At 44.9% G+C, this 18,760-nt stretch overlaps 1 protein-coding gene across 1 annotated transcript in view; it reads left to right on the top strand.

The window, feature by feature from the left end:
• Positions 1-17,801: 17,801 nt before the first annotated feature.
• Positions 17,802-18,760, top strand: part of LOC311231825 (interferon-induced protein 44-like) — a gene marked incomplete at its 3' end in the record, with an annotated part of 41,703 nt that continues 40,744 nt past the window's right edge. Inside the window, exon 1 of the mRNA XM_084318447.1 lies at positions 17,802-18,333. Coding sequence (XP_084174573.1) covers positions 17,862-18,333 — 472 coding nt within the window. The 5' untranslated portion in view covers positions 17,802-17,861. The remainder of the gene's footprint in view (positions 18,334-18,760) is intronic.

Here is an 18,760-nt window from a genome sequence, read left to right on the forward strand (position 1 = left end):
AGTTCTGAATCTATGATAACCCCGAGACTAGTGACCTCAGATTTGATCCAAGGGGTTAGTCCTCCTAGGTTCTTTATTAACGTTTCTTTTTTAGTTTTGGGGCCGATAATTAGAATTTCAGTTTTGTTCTCATTTAGTTTCAGGAAGTTCTTACTCATCCATTTATTTATTGCCAGTAAGCAGTCTGTAATGGAGCTAATCGCTGTATCATTTGGTTCAGCAGATATGTACAGTTGTGTATCATCCGCATAGCTATGGAAATCTACATTATGTTCTCTGATGATATCACCCAGCGGTAACATGTAAAGGGAGAAGAGTAAAGGACCTAAGCAACTCCCTTGTGCAACTCCATAGTTGTTGTCGTATATATCAGACATGTGCTCTCCTAGTCTAACATAGAATTTCCTCCCTCTGATGTATGTTTTGAACCAGCTTAGCACATGTTCTGAGAAACCGACAAGGTTTTCAAGACGATCGATTAGAATATCGTGATCGATTGTATCAAATGCTGCACTGAGATCTAGCAGGACAAGGATGGAGATCTTATTCTCGTCAGAGTTTAGCCTGAGGTCACTGATTATTTTGGTGAGGGCAGTTTCAGTGCTATGATATTTTCTGAATCCCGACTGAAATTCTTCTAAGATGTTGTTTTCTTCAAGAAAGGAATTTATTTGAACTGAAACTATCTTTTCAAGTACTTTGCTAATGAATGGTAGGTTGGATATTGGACGATAATTTGCCATTTCATTACTATCCAAGTTAGGTTTTTTTAGTAATGGCTTTACAACTGCTGTTTTAAAGGCATCTGGGAAAATACCAGTTCTGTATCACACTAGCTCACGCTCAGCGTCTCATGCATATATCTCGCTTCAGCATATATACACTGAATACATTTCAAAATGTACCTTTAAATGCCAGCATTCATCTGGCCACACCCCCATCCGCTTACCTATAAGCAGGGGTGGTGCCACACACTCATCTCCTTCTCAAATTTCATCACAAGCAACGTGTTGCTCATATGCCCACTTGATGTGGAGAAAAATATTAGCTGGAAAAAGCAATGTTTACGAGGAAAGGAAGAACAAGGAGATACGTTGACATCATATCTTTATTTTCTCTCTCACTATTTTCGAGAAAATACGGCGATATTGTCTTCGTCACTGGAGTGTCTGGAAGATGGTGATCATTCTAAAAATCCTCCACCGGTTTTCGTATTGGGAGCACGCCGCTGCATGCCTCTCAACTGCAGTTCCTTGCTGTGTTGGTTGGGGTGAAACCTTTCAGGACACAGCTGAACTGTAGGACGCGCCGCTGTTGTGAGAAGTGGTGGGTTTCAGGTTGGGTGAGTACTGTTTGCTTGCGGCTCCACTTGTCTGTTAGTGCTATGGGGGCTAACTGACAATGTTTACGAACACCGGCCCCAGTTTAAGGTCTTTTGGTTCAGCCTCTTGGGCAGCAGCGGAAGACCTTGATCTGAAGCCCATTATAGTTTGACTAGTGGGCCACGACCATTAACACTGGTGATCCCTGTGTTTTCTGGACGAGTGGATATCTCTCTGTCACCGTGTTAGGCCCCATCTTTCATAGCCAAATGAGAGTATTCCCTCACGAGGAGATATGGGCATAGATGTTCTTTAGCGGAAGATCTGTGTTCAAAGTCAGCTACACAGGCCAGTTGGGTATTGTGCTGGCTCCGTCGGGTGTTGGTAAAATCACTGTTGTAAAACTGTGTTAACATCTTGTTTCTCTTTTCTCTTAAAAAGTGAGGAGGGGGGGAGCTCCAGTAGCTCACCGCGTACCTCGAGCGCTATTTCGGCGCCGGGGACAACCGTGCTCGTCACGGATCTGGGGTAGCAAGTTCGATTCCCGGACAAAGCCGTAACTTTCTCAGAGTGTCTTCCCCCCATCTGTACCCCCATTCAACCTGTTTCTGTCGGTCATTCTTGACCAGAGAAAAAGCGATAAACGCAAAAAAGAACCAGCGGAATGGTCAAAGTTTAAAAAAAAAAAAGTGAGGAGGGTTTCAGAACCGCGGCCTGTCTGGGTGAGTGTTATATCATTGTGTACAAGTTCAGGTGATAGCTGCTTAGCTTACGTGCTAGTGGTGGCCTACTGTTAGCCAGTCAGCTGTTAGCTGCGGCGCTAGCCTGCTGTGATCACTGCGTGGCCTACCTAGGTTGGGCCTACTGTTAGCCAGTCAGTTGTTAGCTGCAGCGCTAGCCTGCTGTGATCACTAGGAAACGTTAGCTTGCTGCTATCGGCCAAGGCCCAGCGCGGGGTGGCTCCGGCTCCTCGCGCGCCGCCGCGGTTCCCAACTCCCCTCTCCCTCACGGGGAGAGGCGGGGGGGGGATTCGAAGCTCCCCTCTGGTCGCGTGCACCGTTCGCTCGGCGTCTCGCGGGCAGGGGCGGTAGCGACTGACGGTTGGAGCGGCCGTTAGCTTAATGCTACTTTGTTGAACGTGCTTTGATTATAACATGTTTTAAACACTCTTGACTACGACGTCATCTTTGACAGAGGATGTTCGTCGAACCTGCCCTGGGCCAGGACGGCAAAGCCTGCGTCAACAAAGGGGACCGTAGCAACGGGTTGGAGCGGCGACGCTGGCCGGGTCGGCGACACAGGACGGCTGTGTTTACTACGGTGCCTTGAGACTGCACTTCGTTGATCTACGCTCCGGGTAGGCAAGGTTTGGCCAGACCTTGTACACTGCTTCTGGCTTTCCCTTCTAAATGTTTTGTAAATAACGATGTTTTCCAAAATGAGTGTTACTGCACTACATTTAGGATACGACGCGAGTTGTGTGTGAATTGTCTTGTCACTGGTATTTAGCTTCTCCAAGCAAATCGGGTTGTTGTTACAGATGTGAAAATGATCTGGTTTGTTGTGTTGAGAAACATCATGTGTGTTTATATGTACCGTGTACTCACAACTAAGGGGGTTAACACTTTGGTTGCCTAAGGTTAAATTAATGATATACCATAGATTGCCAGCGCTATTTGTCTATGGAGAAAGTCCCCTTCTTTGCAGGGCTATAACTTTTTAAATTCTATTGCTACATTGCCATTATTAGGGCCCATTCAAAGTCCTATATGTATTGTTCATTGTGTAGCAACGTTAAACTTTTTCATTCACATATTCATAGTAAAGTATGGTCTAATGTATAAGTATGTTTTCATCTCTTTCTGCAGCTTTCTCCAGAACGTGATATATAGCCCCAAATGCATTATATTGATGATGAAATACAGTTTGATGGCAATCAGCGCGATATAAAAAATTCCAACTAGACGTACTTCTAGAAGTTACTACACGTCATCTGATGTTGACCGGATGGGCGAGGGGGCGTTTATAATTCCGTGGGCAGCGTTATACCAATCATCTAATGTGGGTCAAATGTTGATAATATCAGTTATTATCGAAGACGGTAACGTTACACGCTGAAACTCACCCCAGTCTCCGCGCGCCGTTGGGCGATCATCGTCGAGTAGAAATTTTATCATTATGGGATATATTATTACCCGGTCCATCTCCAGCTTGTACAATGGTATATACGTCCAAATCATGTTGTTTATCGAGTTATTGGCAATCGATCGCTATGTAGTGTGACGAGCTAGAGTCACGGAACATGTACCGAGTGGCCGGAAGCAATACGGACGTCTAGCAAAACCTCTAGTGCGCTTCTTGTTAAGCGCTTGCGCCGATCGGCCACCAGATGGCGCTCCTGAACCGCCAGAGAGCTCAGTGGGTCCTGCTGGTGCATCTCAGGCCAGCGGAGGGACATTATGAATCCGATCGCAGATTTTTGAAATATTGATATAAAGACGACGTACAGCGTCCCCCGGCAACTTTAGCATGGCCAGCAAAGACGTCTAAAGACGGCTCCCGGCAGTCAAAGTGCTTAGTGACAAATGAGTAAAGAATGATTCTTTTCTCAGCCTGTAATGACAATGAACAGTGTGTTCACATATTAACAGGTTTTCCTGTTTTAACTGGCCGTATTAAGGGTAAAGTAGGAGGATTGTGTTTCCCCCCGGTTCCCTGGGGACTTCTTCATCCTCCTATCAGACATGTTGTTGCACTACATTGTGTCACTGTGTGGTAGGGATACGATGTAACCCTTAGCTTGATTGCTGAGGTTGTGCTGAAACTGCTGGAGAAACTTTATTTTCCTAAAAGAAAAGATTGTTTGGTCGCTTTCGTGTGTGCTTAGCAAGGCCTGTGGCCGATACTAATCGAGAATTATGTATTCTCTCATTATGAAAAACGGCGTTCCTCTGTAGAGTGTTTTTGCCATTTTTTGTAGGTGATGATGGGTTGTGTGTGTCATGTGACCTACAACTGGGTTGGACTGGCCACAGAAGCACATGTGTAAGTTTGGTACCGGGGCTCTAGAGCCCTCTCTATTCTGTGTTTTTTCCTTAGTAAAAATCAGATAGCAGGTTAGCTCATGCGCTGTGTGAAGCTGTCAGCCGCTTCATGGAGCTGACTATGACTGTGTCATACTCTCTTTTTGTCATTACATCGTATCATGGGTGTGGGGTCGTAAAGGGGTGAACTGGTAACCTTTCCTCCCCCTTTTTTCTGTTGGTCATGGGTAAACCCACCTGTCCTTCAGGGTTCCTGTCACGTTGCGGTTCAGCACGTTACAGGGTGAGGGGGGGGGGGGGGGGTGAGGGAGTTTCCTGGTCACACGGCCTGGAATATTGGGCGTGTGCACCGCAGAAATTCCCCCGCCATAGAGTACGTCACCGTGCGCGTCTCTGTTGGTAGGACTTCCGTGTGCTGTTCAGGTCCATGTGATGGATCTGTTTCGGGGGGTGGTCAGGGCTCCTCCTCACCAAGCTCCTATTCGGGCCTTCTGTGAGTTGGGACTCCTCCTTCCATGTGAGGGAGCCTCCTTCAGAGTACAGAGCCTCCTCCTCAGATTGTCAAGGTGAGTGGACCCTCTAGAAGGAGTCCTACTCTATTGTGTATGTATTCGATTCAATTCGATTATTGAGTGTGTATGGGTTCAGTGCCTCCTCCCCGGAGAGCCCTAAATCCAATTTTTTACATGGCTCAAGGTGCAATATATTCTTTTCAATCTGTACAGCTCGCGTGGGAAGTCTCTCTGGGGATTCCCGTCTCCTTCCTATGGGAGGGTGGTGGGATGTAAAAATGTGAATTTTTTTTACCCCCGGCTGTGTAGACTGGGATACATACTGTTGGTGCTTCCTTCTTTTCTACTAAAAAGAGTTGGAGTTAGGAAGTGTCACACCCCTCTTGTCGTTCCCCTGGGCGCCTTGGGGATTCAATGACAGGTCTGAATAGCCTGTTCATTGATGTGGGTGTGTCCCGACGCACGTATAGTGCTAGCTCGGGGTGTTCTGTAAACAGGCGACTGACTGGCACGCCTTGGTTGCTTGAGGTTAAAACGGCGTTTTTATAAAGCAACTGGGATGGAGGTTTTTCCTCTTCCGACGACCAAATCCAACGACCTGGTTTTTGTTATCGACGGATTCTCGTTCATATCTGGGGGATGATGACGGAATGGATCTGAACATATGTAGAGGGGTCTCACGCCCTGGGGGTGGGCCACCGGGCGCGGTTCGCCCGAACGTCTGGGTGGCGCCTTCTTTTCATGTTTAAGATCAACACGCATATCTGCCCCTTCTCCTGGAGTATGCATGTCGGCGTGGTTAGTGCACGGGACTGGTTCTGGTCACGCTGGTCCGGATCAGATGAACCCGTTGTCCGCCGGGGATGCAGATCTGCTGTTCTGGTACCCTGAGGGACTTGGGCTTTTTTCAGGGGGAAAAATGCCAGGTCGGTCCGGTTGTTTCAAGTTTCTTTAATAGTTGTCATACAGAAGTACAGAATACTTTCATACAAAATGCTTCTTACTGTTACGCTCCAGAGACTGTGCTAGACAAGATAGTATCAAATAACATAGTATAGCATGTAAATTAGAAGTAGAAAATGAGGTCACAGTGTTCAGTATAGACATATGTACAATGTTCGATGCAGAATAGACGTAACTGAGTTACCATATAATATACAATACTATGCAGTGTACTAATGTACAATATTATATAGTGCAAAGCAGAAATGCAGAAATGGGATGAGGTACAATTTAGGTACAATTTACAGTAAGGTGTACGAGTTGTAGTGCAATCCTTCATCAATAAATATAAAGTGTGGGGAGTGGGTGCTACAGTGTGTTTGTTTAAAGTGAGTGTGTGCTATAAAGTGTGGGGAGTGGGTGCTACAGTGTGTTTGTTTAAAGTGAGTGTGTGCGTGTGGATGTGTGTGCTATGTGCGTTTGATGGTTGTTGTTGTGTAGTGTTCATTGTTCGTTTAGCAGCCTGATGGCCTGGGGATAGAAGCTTCTTCTGAGTCTTTCTGTGCTCGCCTTGAGACTCCGGTATCGCTTGCCTGACCGCAGCAGTTCAAAGAGGCAGTTGTTCGGGTGGCTCGAGTCCTTAATAATTCTCTTAGCCTTCCCCCTGCACCGCTTGTTGTAAATGTTCTGGAGGGTGGGGAGCCCCCCTCCGATTGTGCGTTCGGCTGAACGTGTCACTCTTTGTAGTCTGCTTCGGTCTTGTGCAGTGCTATTCCCAAACCAGGAGGTGATGTTGCCAGTCAGGATGCTCTCTATTGTACATGAGTAGAAGTTCTTAAGGATCTTCTGACTGACTTGGAACTTCCTTAGGCGCCTGAGGAAGTAGAGGCGTTGTCGTGCCTTCTTCACAACACTGTCAATGTGTGTGGTCCATGTCAAGTCCTCGGATATGTAGGCTCCGAGGTACTTAAAGCTGTTGACTCTCTCAACCGGTGCCCCGTCGATGCTGAGGGGGCTGTAGTCCTTGACCCCCGACCTCCTGAAGTCCACAATCATCTCCTTTGTTTTGCTGACGTTCAGGGAGAGGCTGTTTTCCTGGCACCATCCCGCCAGGACCTTGACTTCTTCCAGGTAGGCCCTCTCGTCGTTGGCAGAGATCAGGCCCACCACCACTGTGTCGTCGGCAAATTTGATGATTGTGTTGCTACTCCGCTGAGCCACACAGTCGTGTGTGTACACGGAGTAGAGGAGGGGACTCAGAACACAGCCCTGGGGGGCCCCTATGTTGAGGGTGATGGATGAGGAGGTGCAGTTGCCTGCTCTCACCACCTGGGGTCTGCCCGTCAGGAAGTCCAAGACCCACTGGCAGAGGTCATAGTTCAAGCCCAGGTCCCTGAGCTTGGCTATGAGTTTGGAGGGGACTATGGTATTGAATGCCGAGCTGTAGTCGATGAATAGCATTCTCACATAGTTCCCCTTCATCTTGTCCAGGTGTGATGCTGCTGTGTGCAGCACATGGGCTATGGCGTCCTCCGTGGACCTGTTGGGGCGGTATGCAAATTGCAGGGGGTCCATGTTGATGGGGAGGGAGGAGCAGATGTAGCCCTTTACTAGCTTCTCAAAGCACTTCATGGCTATGGAGGTGAGAGCTACAGGGCGGTAGTCATTGAGGCAAGCAGGCTTGGATTTTTTGGGTACAGGGATAATAGTGGACTTCTTCAGGCAGGTGGGGATGACAGCCTGTTCTAAGGACAGGTTAAATATGTCAGTGAATACCGGGGCCAGTTGGTCGGCACAGACTTTTAGGACGCGGCCGGGGATGCCGTCCGGTCCTGCTGCCTTCCTGATATTAACTTTTTTAAAGGTCCGCCTCACCTCATGCTCTGTTACCCTGAACACTGAGTCTCCATCAGCAGCAGACCCCCCCCCCCCCCCATTGCCGTGGCTTGTGGGCTGGTGTTGTTATTACCAGCATCAAACCTTGCATAGAAGGTATTGAGGTCATTTGCTAAGGAGATGTCACTGTTCAGTTTGAGGGAGGTGCCTTTGTAGTCTGTCATCGTTTTGAGCCCCTGCCACATAGCTCTGGAGTCAGCCTGTTCAAACTGGAGTTCAATTTTATCTCTGTAGCGCCGTTTGGCCTCTGTCATTGTCCTCCTTACGTTGTATCGCGCCACCTTGTGGTCATTCATGTTGCCTGCCACCAGGCCGTCGTTGTATGCTTTGGTGCGCGCTTTCAGAGCTTCACGGACGGATTTGTCTACCCAGGGTTTTTGATTTGGGTAAACTCTAATTGTGGTAGTGGGGATTGTTTCTTCCACCAAAGTACGAACATAGTCCAGCACTGTCTCTGTGTAGACATTAATGTTATCTGTGTCGCAGAACACGCTCCAGTCTGTGCACTCAAACGCAGCCTGGAGCGTCCCCTCTGACTCCACATCCCATTTCTGCACCTCTCGCGAGACTACAGGTGTGCTCTTGATTTTTTGTTTGTACTTTGGAGAAAGAAATATGGCCGCATGATCAGACTTCCCAAAGCCACTAGCAGAATGAGCCTTGTAGCCACCCTTGAATTGCGAGTAACAGTGATCTAAAATGTTACCGCCTCTGGTGTTACAAGTCACATGCTGATAGAAGTCAGGCAAAACCTTTCTCAGATTGGCGCTATTGAAATCACCCACTACTACAATGGCCGAGTTAACGTTCGCGGCTTGGAGTTTGTTTACCTCATCGTGAAGTCTGGAGAGCGCGACACTATCGCTGGCTTGCGGTGGAATGTACACTCCTACAAGGATGATCGCCGTTAACTCTCTCGGAAGGAAGAAAGGACGACACTTGATTGTTATATATTCCAGGTTGGTGCAGCAGTGGTTCGATAATTCCTTCACGTTGGCTGGATCGCTCCAATTGTTGTTTACCATGAAGGCGATCCCACCTCTGCGCTGTTTGCCTGATTCAGCTGTTCTATCCGTGCGGTGGATGAAGAAGTGATCGGCCGGTTGGATGGCGTGGTCCGGGGTTTCTGGCGACAGCCACGTTTCAGTGAAGCAGAGAACATTACAATCTCTAACGTCTCTCTGGAATTTAATCCTTGCTCGGATGTCGTCTAATTTATTGTCTATCGATTGTACATTGGCTAGCAATATACTGGGTAGTGACGTTCGGTGTCGTCTGGTTCTCAGTCTGTTACGGATCCCAGCTCTCTTCCCACGCCGTCTGATGGTTCCTTTGTCCCTGGGGTCAAGACTTGGTCCTGGTGTCCTCAAGATCTCAACAGGCCATTGCTGCGGTTCAGAAAGCTGATCCAGGGAGTAATCTAGTCGGTAAGTTTCCCGTAATCCGATGTCTATAATTGACTGACGGTCATACACATTAAATGCACCTACTGTTGGTACAGACAAAACTCTTAAAACTATAAATATTAGCAAAAGTAAGCACAGTCTCGACGGAGCGCACAGACAGGCGGCCGGGCATAGCGGCGCCACGTGTCACAGGGTTAAGCACTATGGAGACCCTGGTTGGGTACGTTTTTTACTCAGCACTGTCGTAATGGCTTACGGCCATGCCAACCTGTACACGCTCGATCTCGTCAGATCTCGGCCGCTACACAGGTTGGTCCTGGTTAGTACTTGGTTGGGAGACCGCCTGGGAATACCAAGTACGGTGTGCTTGGGGCTGGTTCTCCATTCTTTTTCGCTCCTCTCTCACGCATGGCGAAGAGGGGCCTGTTGGGGTGGTCTTTGACCTCCTCTGGTGACCCTGTGCTTCCCGTATCGCCGGGCCCGGTCCGAAGTACTGTTTCGTCGACCCGTAGGCCTGGGTTAACCCTTTTTTGAAAAACTGAAACACTTGTACTGCGGTATAGCCGGTGTATACCCGCAGGTGTGTTTTGGAGTTTTTTCTTGAGGGGTTATAGGAACAACCACCGCATTGGGTAACACCAAGGTGGTTGATTCCCTGGTGTGTTGGAGCAGTGTCAACTCCCGGGTTCACCGGTTGAGGGTGCCCCTGCACGTTCATGACGTCTGCCAATCGTGTCAGCCTTCTCTGCCTCAACCCCTCTGGGTGGGTTTTTTTTAAATGGAGGCTTGGTCATGCAACACCGCCAGCTTACGCCCCTTCCGCCGGGGCGGCTGTGTTCAGCTGTCCCCTCGGCGCCTGTCTCGTCCGCAGTCTCCAGGCTAGGGTTAACAGCCTGTTGCCTGGTTTTTCCCCGGTGCGCTGCCTGCTTCCGTTGGTTAACCTTTTTTGTGTGCTTACGGCCATGCTGACTGCCTGTTCTGCAGGGTCAGTGTGCCAGGCGGTGTACTATTGGGGGGACGGGGCCCGCTCGGCTGAGGGGCCTTTGTCCGAATACGCTGGCGATGTGGGGGGCGGGGTCACTGAGTGCCCACCTGGTGGGGTCTTGATGCTGGAATCATGGACTTCTCCGGGCCCCCGTTCCAGGGGGTCCAGTCCCTTTGGTGGGTCTGGGTCTTCCTTCGTGCTCCGCTGCTACGGCCTTGCCACAGGGTTGGGTTTGCCCTTGACCCCGTGATTCTGGGGGCAGTAACGAGGTTGTTCCCTCCGTTCGTTCCCGGGTGGCATGCGGGTTGTGCGTGTGTGTAGTCGTGGGGTCAAGCCACGGTCTGCTCACCCTGTGCGTTGAGTTGCTTGAGTGCCTCTTCGCACGGTCGGGTCCGTCGCCCTCCCGTGAAGCCCCCAATAGGGGGGGTGCCCTCCATTAGGGGGGGTCGGGGGGGCTCGGTCCTCCCTGATCTGATGGTTGTGGGGGGCCTCAGCAGGGTACATTTGTCGAGCTTCTAGCTCCCGCTCAGCTCCTATTATGCATGAGACACTGAGCGTGAGCTAGTGTGATACAGAACGTTAGGTTATGACTATAACCAAGTTCTGTTAACACTAGTGAACGCTCAGCGTCTAGACGCCGCTGCGGCCCTTGATTTTTCATTGTGGTGAAATTTGTTGGGAAGGAGATGAGTGTGTGGCACCACCCCTGCTTATATAGGTAAGCAGATGGGGGTGTGGCCAGATGAATGCTGGCATTTAAAGGTACATTTTGAAATTTATTCAGTGTATATATGCTGAAGCGAGATATATGCATGAGACGCTGAGCGTTCACTAGTGTTAACAGAACTTGGTTATAGTCATAACCTAACGTTCTAAGGGAAGTGTTTATGATATCTAGCACAGGGCTTGAAACACTATTAAACACCCATTTGAAGAAAGCTGTAGGTATAGGGTCAATGTCTGAGGTGGAGGAGTTACATTCTGAGACAGTTTTGCAGAGTACATCTAATGTGATGCATGTGAAACTTCTCATGGTTACATTGCACGGTTTGCTGCAATCAGCTTTATTTCCATCATGAGTAATGCTGGCCCTGATCAAGGTTATTTTGTTGTTAAAGAATAGTGCAAGTTCTTCACACTTAACCGTTGATGACTGAGGAGGTGTAGTACCATGTAGTATCCTGTAGTACCATGTAGTGCCATGTAGTGCCATGTAGTACCATGTAGTACCATGTAGTACCATGTAGTGTAGGAATAAGTTTAATGATTAACGCCCAATGTGACATATATGTAACATTTCAGATCTTTGCCATTAGGGGGCGCTATTTTGAAAATAAATTCAGAAATGTGTTCTTTGTAGTCTATTTAGTCAGTCTTATTCCCCTCATAATTTTCCTTGAAGTAGAAATGGGTGTGGGTTCTAATGGGTTAAAAGTACTGAAAACCAAAAAGAAATATCAAACACTAACAAACATTCAGCACAGACAATGGGGATGCTGCCATCTTAAAAAAAAAACGTTTTAAGCTCCGGGGCTCTATAGGGGGCCGGGCCAAATGTGGAGGCGGGCCGAATCCGGCCCGCGGGCCATAGTTTGGGGACCACTGCTGTAGCACTTTGGGATCCTATAGTGAACGAAAAGTGGACTAGAAATACAATTTATTATTATTATTATTATTATAATAGGGCATAGTGGGCAAGGCGCTCACCACGAAATCTGGAGACGCTGGGCTTGCCTGTTCGATCCCAGCGCTCCACATTTGCTTTCAGTTTAGCTGGTCGTTCATACTAATACACATTGGCCGTATTAGGGGGTGGGAAACTGATGGGTGGGGATCGGGCGTTGTGGACAGCGACTCCTACAGGCCGGTTGGTGCGCCTGCGCAGTAGAATCAGGAAGTGTCGGGGGCAGCGTGAGCCTCCCACGTGTTACTCCTCGCCACTGAGAGATCGAGCTGCGCAGGTGAAAAGATGTGACTGCTGCCTGTTACCTCAAGTACCGGAGGGGACTTGTGCTATGTATGACTTAGTCCACATTGCAGCCGGCTTGTGGGAGGCAAGAAACAGTGTTCGTGACAGGGGAGGGTTGAATTGGATGATACGAAATTGGGATGGGAGAAAAATATAGAAAAAATGGGAGAAAAAGTGGATAAAAAAAAAATAGCTAACGCACGCATGTATATTTGCACATTCTCTGCGTACTTCACTTCAGTACTCTAATCACTGAGAAGTAGAATTGCTAAATGTGTTTTAGGTTAAGCACAGCAGTGTGTGTAACTGGTTCAAACAGAATTAAGTCATATGAAACGTGTCATATGGTAACAAAATGTAGTTTTTATAAATTAGTGTATGGTTTTGACAAGTGTTTAATTTAGCAAAGGATCTGAGGTGTTCTGATAATTGTGTGTGTGGTTGTGCTAATTGTGTGTTTTGAAACACCGGGCCCCGTTTTCAATATCATGCTTAGGCAATCGGAAAAAAACTGTATTGTGTGTTTCATTATATACATATGTTTCAGTCTTCTCATAAAAAAAATATTAGATTTTTGGGTCTTTTCCTGCCTTTGGTCCGCTTTGCATTCACATCTCAAATGAACCGCAGCAGAGTTCACTTGCAAGAGTGAATGAGCTTTCACACCACCCCAAACCAACCGGACTATCCGAGGTTCGATTAAAGCTTATTATAGGACACTGGACATGGGTATGGATGGCTCCAGGTGCTGCTGCGTTAAAGTGCACATCTTCAATATCTGTACTATTTAAAAGCACAGTGCAGGACAGAGGACACACTCAAAGGTTATCGCACCTCAGATGGCAGTGGACATGTATGACAGGACAAAGGCCATATGTAATGGCCTTTGGATTGAGGAACATACTACCAGCCAAAGGAGGAAGCAGAAAAGGATGGACGAGTATGTAGTTGAGTCATCTTGTGGCACAAGCTCAGACCTCAGCTCAAGAGATCAGCTGAGACAGAGACTGTTCTATCCAGTCGTCGACAGAATGCTGCAAGAGCTTGAGAGCAGGTTCTCATGAGTTGGATAACAACTTATGAGAGGCATACAGGCATGTTATCCAGCCTCAGACCAGTTTCTCTCAGTGGAATTGCTGCAACCCCTCGCCACACATTACAATATCCAACTATTGCCAGAGGAGATCACAGTTGCAAAGTGTTTCCTGGTCAGGACAGGCAGAGATGCAGTCCCTACTATCCAAAGTGTCTTTTCCCTCCTGGATGATAATAATAATAATAATAATAATAATAATAATAATAATAATAATAATAATAATAATAATAATAATAATAATAATAATAATAATAATAATAATAATAATAATAATAATAATAATAATAATAATAATAATAATAATAATAATAATAATAATAATAATAATAATAATAATAATAATAATAATAATAATAATAATAATAATAATAATAATAATAATAATAATAATAATAATAATAATAATAATAATAATAATAATAATAATAATAATAATAATAATAATAATAATAATAATAATAATAATAATAATAATAATAATAATAATAATAATAATAATAATAATAATAATAATAATAATAATAATAATAATAATAATAATAATAATAATAATAATAATAATAATAATAATAATAATAATAATAATAATAATAATAATAATAATAATAATAATAATAATAATAATAATAATGCATTTGATTTATAAGGCGCCTTTCAGGACACTAAAAAAAAAGTCCACAAATCGGTGAATGAAAAAATTATAGGATCAAATGAAAACGACTTACTAAATTTTTTTTAAAGTACTAAAAACCAACAAAAAATACAAAACACTAACAAACATTCAGCACAGACAATGGGGATGCTGACATCAGAAAAAAAAAAGTAAAAAAAAAAAAAAAAAATGTAAACAATTTTTTTTTTCTTTTTTTTTTTTTAGATCCGGGGCTAGGAGAAAAACATCCGGGGCTAAAGCCCCGGAAGCCCAGGGCTAACGACGCCACTGATGATGAGCATCTTGTTCTTCCTGCTCCTTCTCCAACACATCCATTGTTTAGCTTTGTTCTGATGGAGATTGTTTGATTTATCTTTTATGTTTGGTGTTTTATCTTTTACTGTTTTATTGTGATCTTTTAATGTTAATGATCCAAACAAAGAAAGAAGGAAGAAAGTCTTCTTAGTCGCTGTTATCAAGACGGCGGCAGAGTGAACCCTCGTCTCTTTAGACAGACTATGTTAGTACTAGTACAAGCTCACATCGCAGTGACAACCAGAACCTGCAGATTCCTCCTGAGCAACGTCAGAAGGATCCGCCCCTTCCTGACAAAAGAAGCCACCCAACTCCTCGTCCAATCAACAGTCATCTCCCGCCTCAACTACTGCAACACACTGCTTGCTGGCCTCCCGGCCACTGCCACCAAGCCTCTTCAACTCATTCAGAACGCAGCGGCCCGCCTGATCTCAAACCTACCGATCAGCCCATGTCACCCCACTTCTTAGGGACCTGCACTGGCTCCCCCTTGCCGCACGATATGCCAGGTCAAGGGCCTTGAAGCGGATTCGTGCGGCAAGGGGGAGCCAGTGCAGGTCCCTAAGAAGTGGGGTGACATGGGCTAACTTCGGTAGGTTTGAGATCAGGCGGGCCGCTGCGTTCTGAATGAGTTGAAGAGGCTTGGTGGCAGTGGTCGGAAGGCCAGCTCTTAGAGCCAGCTCGTTCGCGAACGACACATCACTACATGACGGCGTGATCACATGAACCAGCTCGCAATCATCTCCGAGTTCTGCACATGGTTCTGGATAATTATCAAAATATAATTACAAAAGTCTTGTTATATCGAGATAATGAAATAAGTCGTTGTCACGAGGAAACGCATTTTGTTATATATCAAGATAACAAAATAAGTAAAATAAATATTAGTAAATATTTGCATTATGTTCATTACTATATTTCATTCAACATTTAGAATAGCGCACTTTTTACAAGAGTAATGTTTACATTTTCAAATCTTACTATGGTGTACCTTCGTGGTATGAATCATATAAAATATCTAACGGATGGTATCGTGAAGTGCAGTCAAGAAGGGCTGGGGTGAGTAGTGGTGCTATGGGTTAAACTCACTCTCACATCCTCAAAAGACGCATAGACCCAGCACTTAGAAGTGACTTCACCTCTTGGTATAGCGGCCTGTGTTGTTGCCTGCGGCGTGGGAGACCGGGGTTCGAATCTCCCTCGGGGGATCGAAGTTTGAGGTGACGTTGTCACAACTGTTACACTTGTACATGCTAATGCTGTCAGGATGATTAACAAAGGTAGGCATAGACATATGAAAGAAGAAATATGAAAGCCAGTTCAGAGCCCATTCAGAACATATTTCTCCTCTCACCCGGAGTGCTATCTCTCTATCCATTAGTTATCATGTTAGCTCTCAATTAATTCCTATAATAGGCCTAATATTTAACTATTTGTTAGTAGACACGTTTGTTAGACATCCTTGTAGCCAAGCGGTGGAAACATTGTCTGAGGCAGTTTGTCATCACCGGGTGGTTTGTTTTTATTTTGTTTCAAACAAACAAAATATCACGCAACAACTAGGCCCTTGGCTATGAGAACTAGTTCCAGCGAGGCTGTGTCTCTCTTCCAAGCCTGCTTCTACTTCTACTTCCTCCTGAGAGGAGCTTCTATCCCAGGCTTTATCCTGGAAGCTCCTCCTACAGAGACAAACCGAAATCACAAACAATCAATTAAGCGATACAGACATTAGTTACATTTACATAGGCAAACAACAGTTTGGTCAAAAGCTTTGCTGGTGAGCCTCCAAAAACACCCCCAAAATCCCCTTTTTGCTTTTTTTCGACGATATTGAGATAGTTATATTTTGCTTCCTAAACATGTCTTCTATGAAACTAATGACAATAAAATGTCAATAACACACATTTAGTTGTTTATTTGACTTCATTTTGCCTGATTGCATCCATAAATGTGCACATATTTAAGTGCCTCATTTGCATATATAAACATACAATTCAGAAAACTTGCAATATATTTTTTCTTAGTACATAACAAACTGGGAAAGTTTCATAGTGATATCTATTCAAATATTTGTTTTGCCTATTAGAGGGTACTACACTGTTACTACACTGTTACTACACTGTTTGTTTGTAGCCTGTGTGTAGTTCTGTTCACTTCAATAACATCATTATTATTATGTTATTCAGTTATCAGGCATGTGTTTAGGGTGTCTATTACTAATGGTTTGATTGGGTGTTGTGTTTATAAATAGCAGTTTCAAATAAAAATGCATGGTATTTTACAATACAAAACTTTGAGGTTGTTTTCTGAAAAACTAGTTTTTATGCATTTTACTTACACACAAAGTCTTGGCACTCCATTCCCTAGTACCTACACACCAAACTTTCCACATTTCTTCCCATCTATATTATGCTTCTCGGTATAGAGGGGTTTGTTGATATATCATTCATAGCCGGGTTTATAGTACATTTTATACCAAAACTAGGCGAACAATTACTTTTTTTTATGACCATAGACAGTATTTCCTGATGTGATAAGAGGACATAGCCACAATCCCCTATATAAGAATTTTCGTTTTGAATGTATCAACAAAATGAAACCAAGTTTTTGAATCTGGCATTATCCATGTTGGCGCGAGTCTTGGCGATACATGCAAATGTGTGCATATTTAATGGTGAAGTGCCTCATTTGCATTATATAAACATAAAATTCAGAAAACTTATAATTATATTTTTTCTTAGTTTATATCCCATCCAGAAAAGGCTTTGGCCTCTCCCAGTTCAGGTATGGCAGCCAGAGATTCTACAGGGAACGACTGATGACTTGTCGTACAGAACTTATAAAGCTGGGAACGAGGTTATACAGAACTTGTAAGTCGCTTTGGATACAACTATAAAAGTGTCAGTTAGGGTGAGCAAACGTCCTCTTTTGCCCGGACATGTCCGGGTTTCATTGTTTTTAAGTTTCAGTTTCGGTTTCACGGCATGGCTGCATTTTTTGTCATTTATAAATGTTTGGCTAACATGACCACATGTGGAGACCAGGGCTAAATCAAGCTGCATGACCACATGTGGAGACCAGGGCTAAATCAAGCTGCATGACCACATGTGGAGACCAGGGCTAAATCAAGCTGCATGACCACATGTGGAGACCAGGGCTAAATCAAGCTGCATGACCACATGTGGAGACCAGGGCTAAATCAAGCTGCATGACCACATGTGGAGACCAGGGCTAAATCAAGCTGCATGACCACATGTGGAGACCAGGGCTAAATCAAGCTGCATGACCACATGTGGAGACCAGGGCTAAATCAATTAAGACTGTTAGGCAACCATTACAACTCAGATAACCCATTAACTATACACAATCCACAATTCTATGCCAGCCAGATGTTTTTTTTTTATTATAGATAGAAGAGTGGTGTGTGTATGGCCAATGTGCATCCTACTTATAGGGCATGGGATAGCCCCATGACAACGTTATTCACTGACAGTAGGCAGTGAGACACTGTGTAAATATCTCTTGATTTGTTTCTCATTATTATTAATGCAGTTGTGCGTCCTAAGAATTACCTATCCAAGACTGTACTGTAACAGTAAGAATAATGCAACTCCTTTAATTGTGTGTTCAGACAGAGACTGTGCACTGAATGAACGAAGTGGCCCATTGAATCCAGAGGACACACAACCATTAACTAACCCTACTGAAAGCACTCTGCCATCATGGATCCCAAACTAACCAAGGACCAGGAGAGAGAGCTGGGCACCCAGTTGGGAAACGTCAGCCTCAAGCTGCTGTACAAAGCCAGTGTCCACGGTTTCACAGCAGCTGCCTTCCACCAGCGATGTGATGCCCAGGGTCCCACTGTGTCTGTGGGCTACAATTCCACTGGCTTTGTTTTTGGAGGCTACACCAGCAAAGCTTTTGACCAAACTGACCAGCAAGTGCAGGATGACAAGGCATTTCTTTTCACTTTTAGTGGGAGAAATCTCGTCAAATATCACTGTACCAACCCTGCACATGCAATGAGAATTAATCCCAATAATGGTCCTTATTTTGGAGAGGAATTTGTTCTGCTTCATGGTAACAAACCTGTGGTGTATAGCGTGACAGGTGCACATTTTAATTCCAATGCTGCAGAAATGCATGGCAACAACCTCCAGCTAACTGAATGTGAAGTGTATCAAGTCGGAGGTGAGTTTAGTGTCTGGCTGTATTTCTATTCATACACCTTGTCTTTGCAGGCCAGATAGGCTATACAGATTTCAGATGTTGGCTATACTATATGTTATAAAGCAGTGTTTAGAAGAAAAATACTCTTTATGGCAAACAAAGACAAACTCGCATATTTTAATTAATGTCTTGGTTATTGAAAGGTCTGTCCCCATTGACACTACATAGTACATCCATACAAGGCCACTGTCTTTGATGACACATTCATGAATCGACAATTATAACAACACATTTAAGTATGATTAATTTACCATGATTGTGTTTTTGTGTCAAAATAAGCATCCCTTTGTCTAACTTACAATTTGAACGATAACACGCCTGGTTTTACTTTTGCTAGCATTGGATCACTATGAACTGTTGTGGTGACTTCAACAGAACTGCAGTTTCC

Source organism: Notolepis coatsorum (genome assembly GCF_963971535.1).
Source record: "Notolepis coatsorum genome assembly, chromosome: 7".
Taxonomy (NCBI): Eukaryota; Metazoa; Chordata; class Actinopteri; order Aulopiformes; family Paralepididae; genus Notolepis; species Notolepis coatsorum.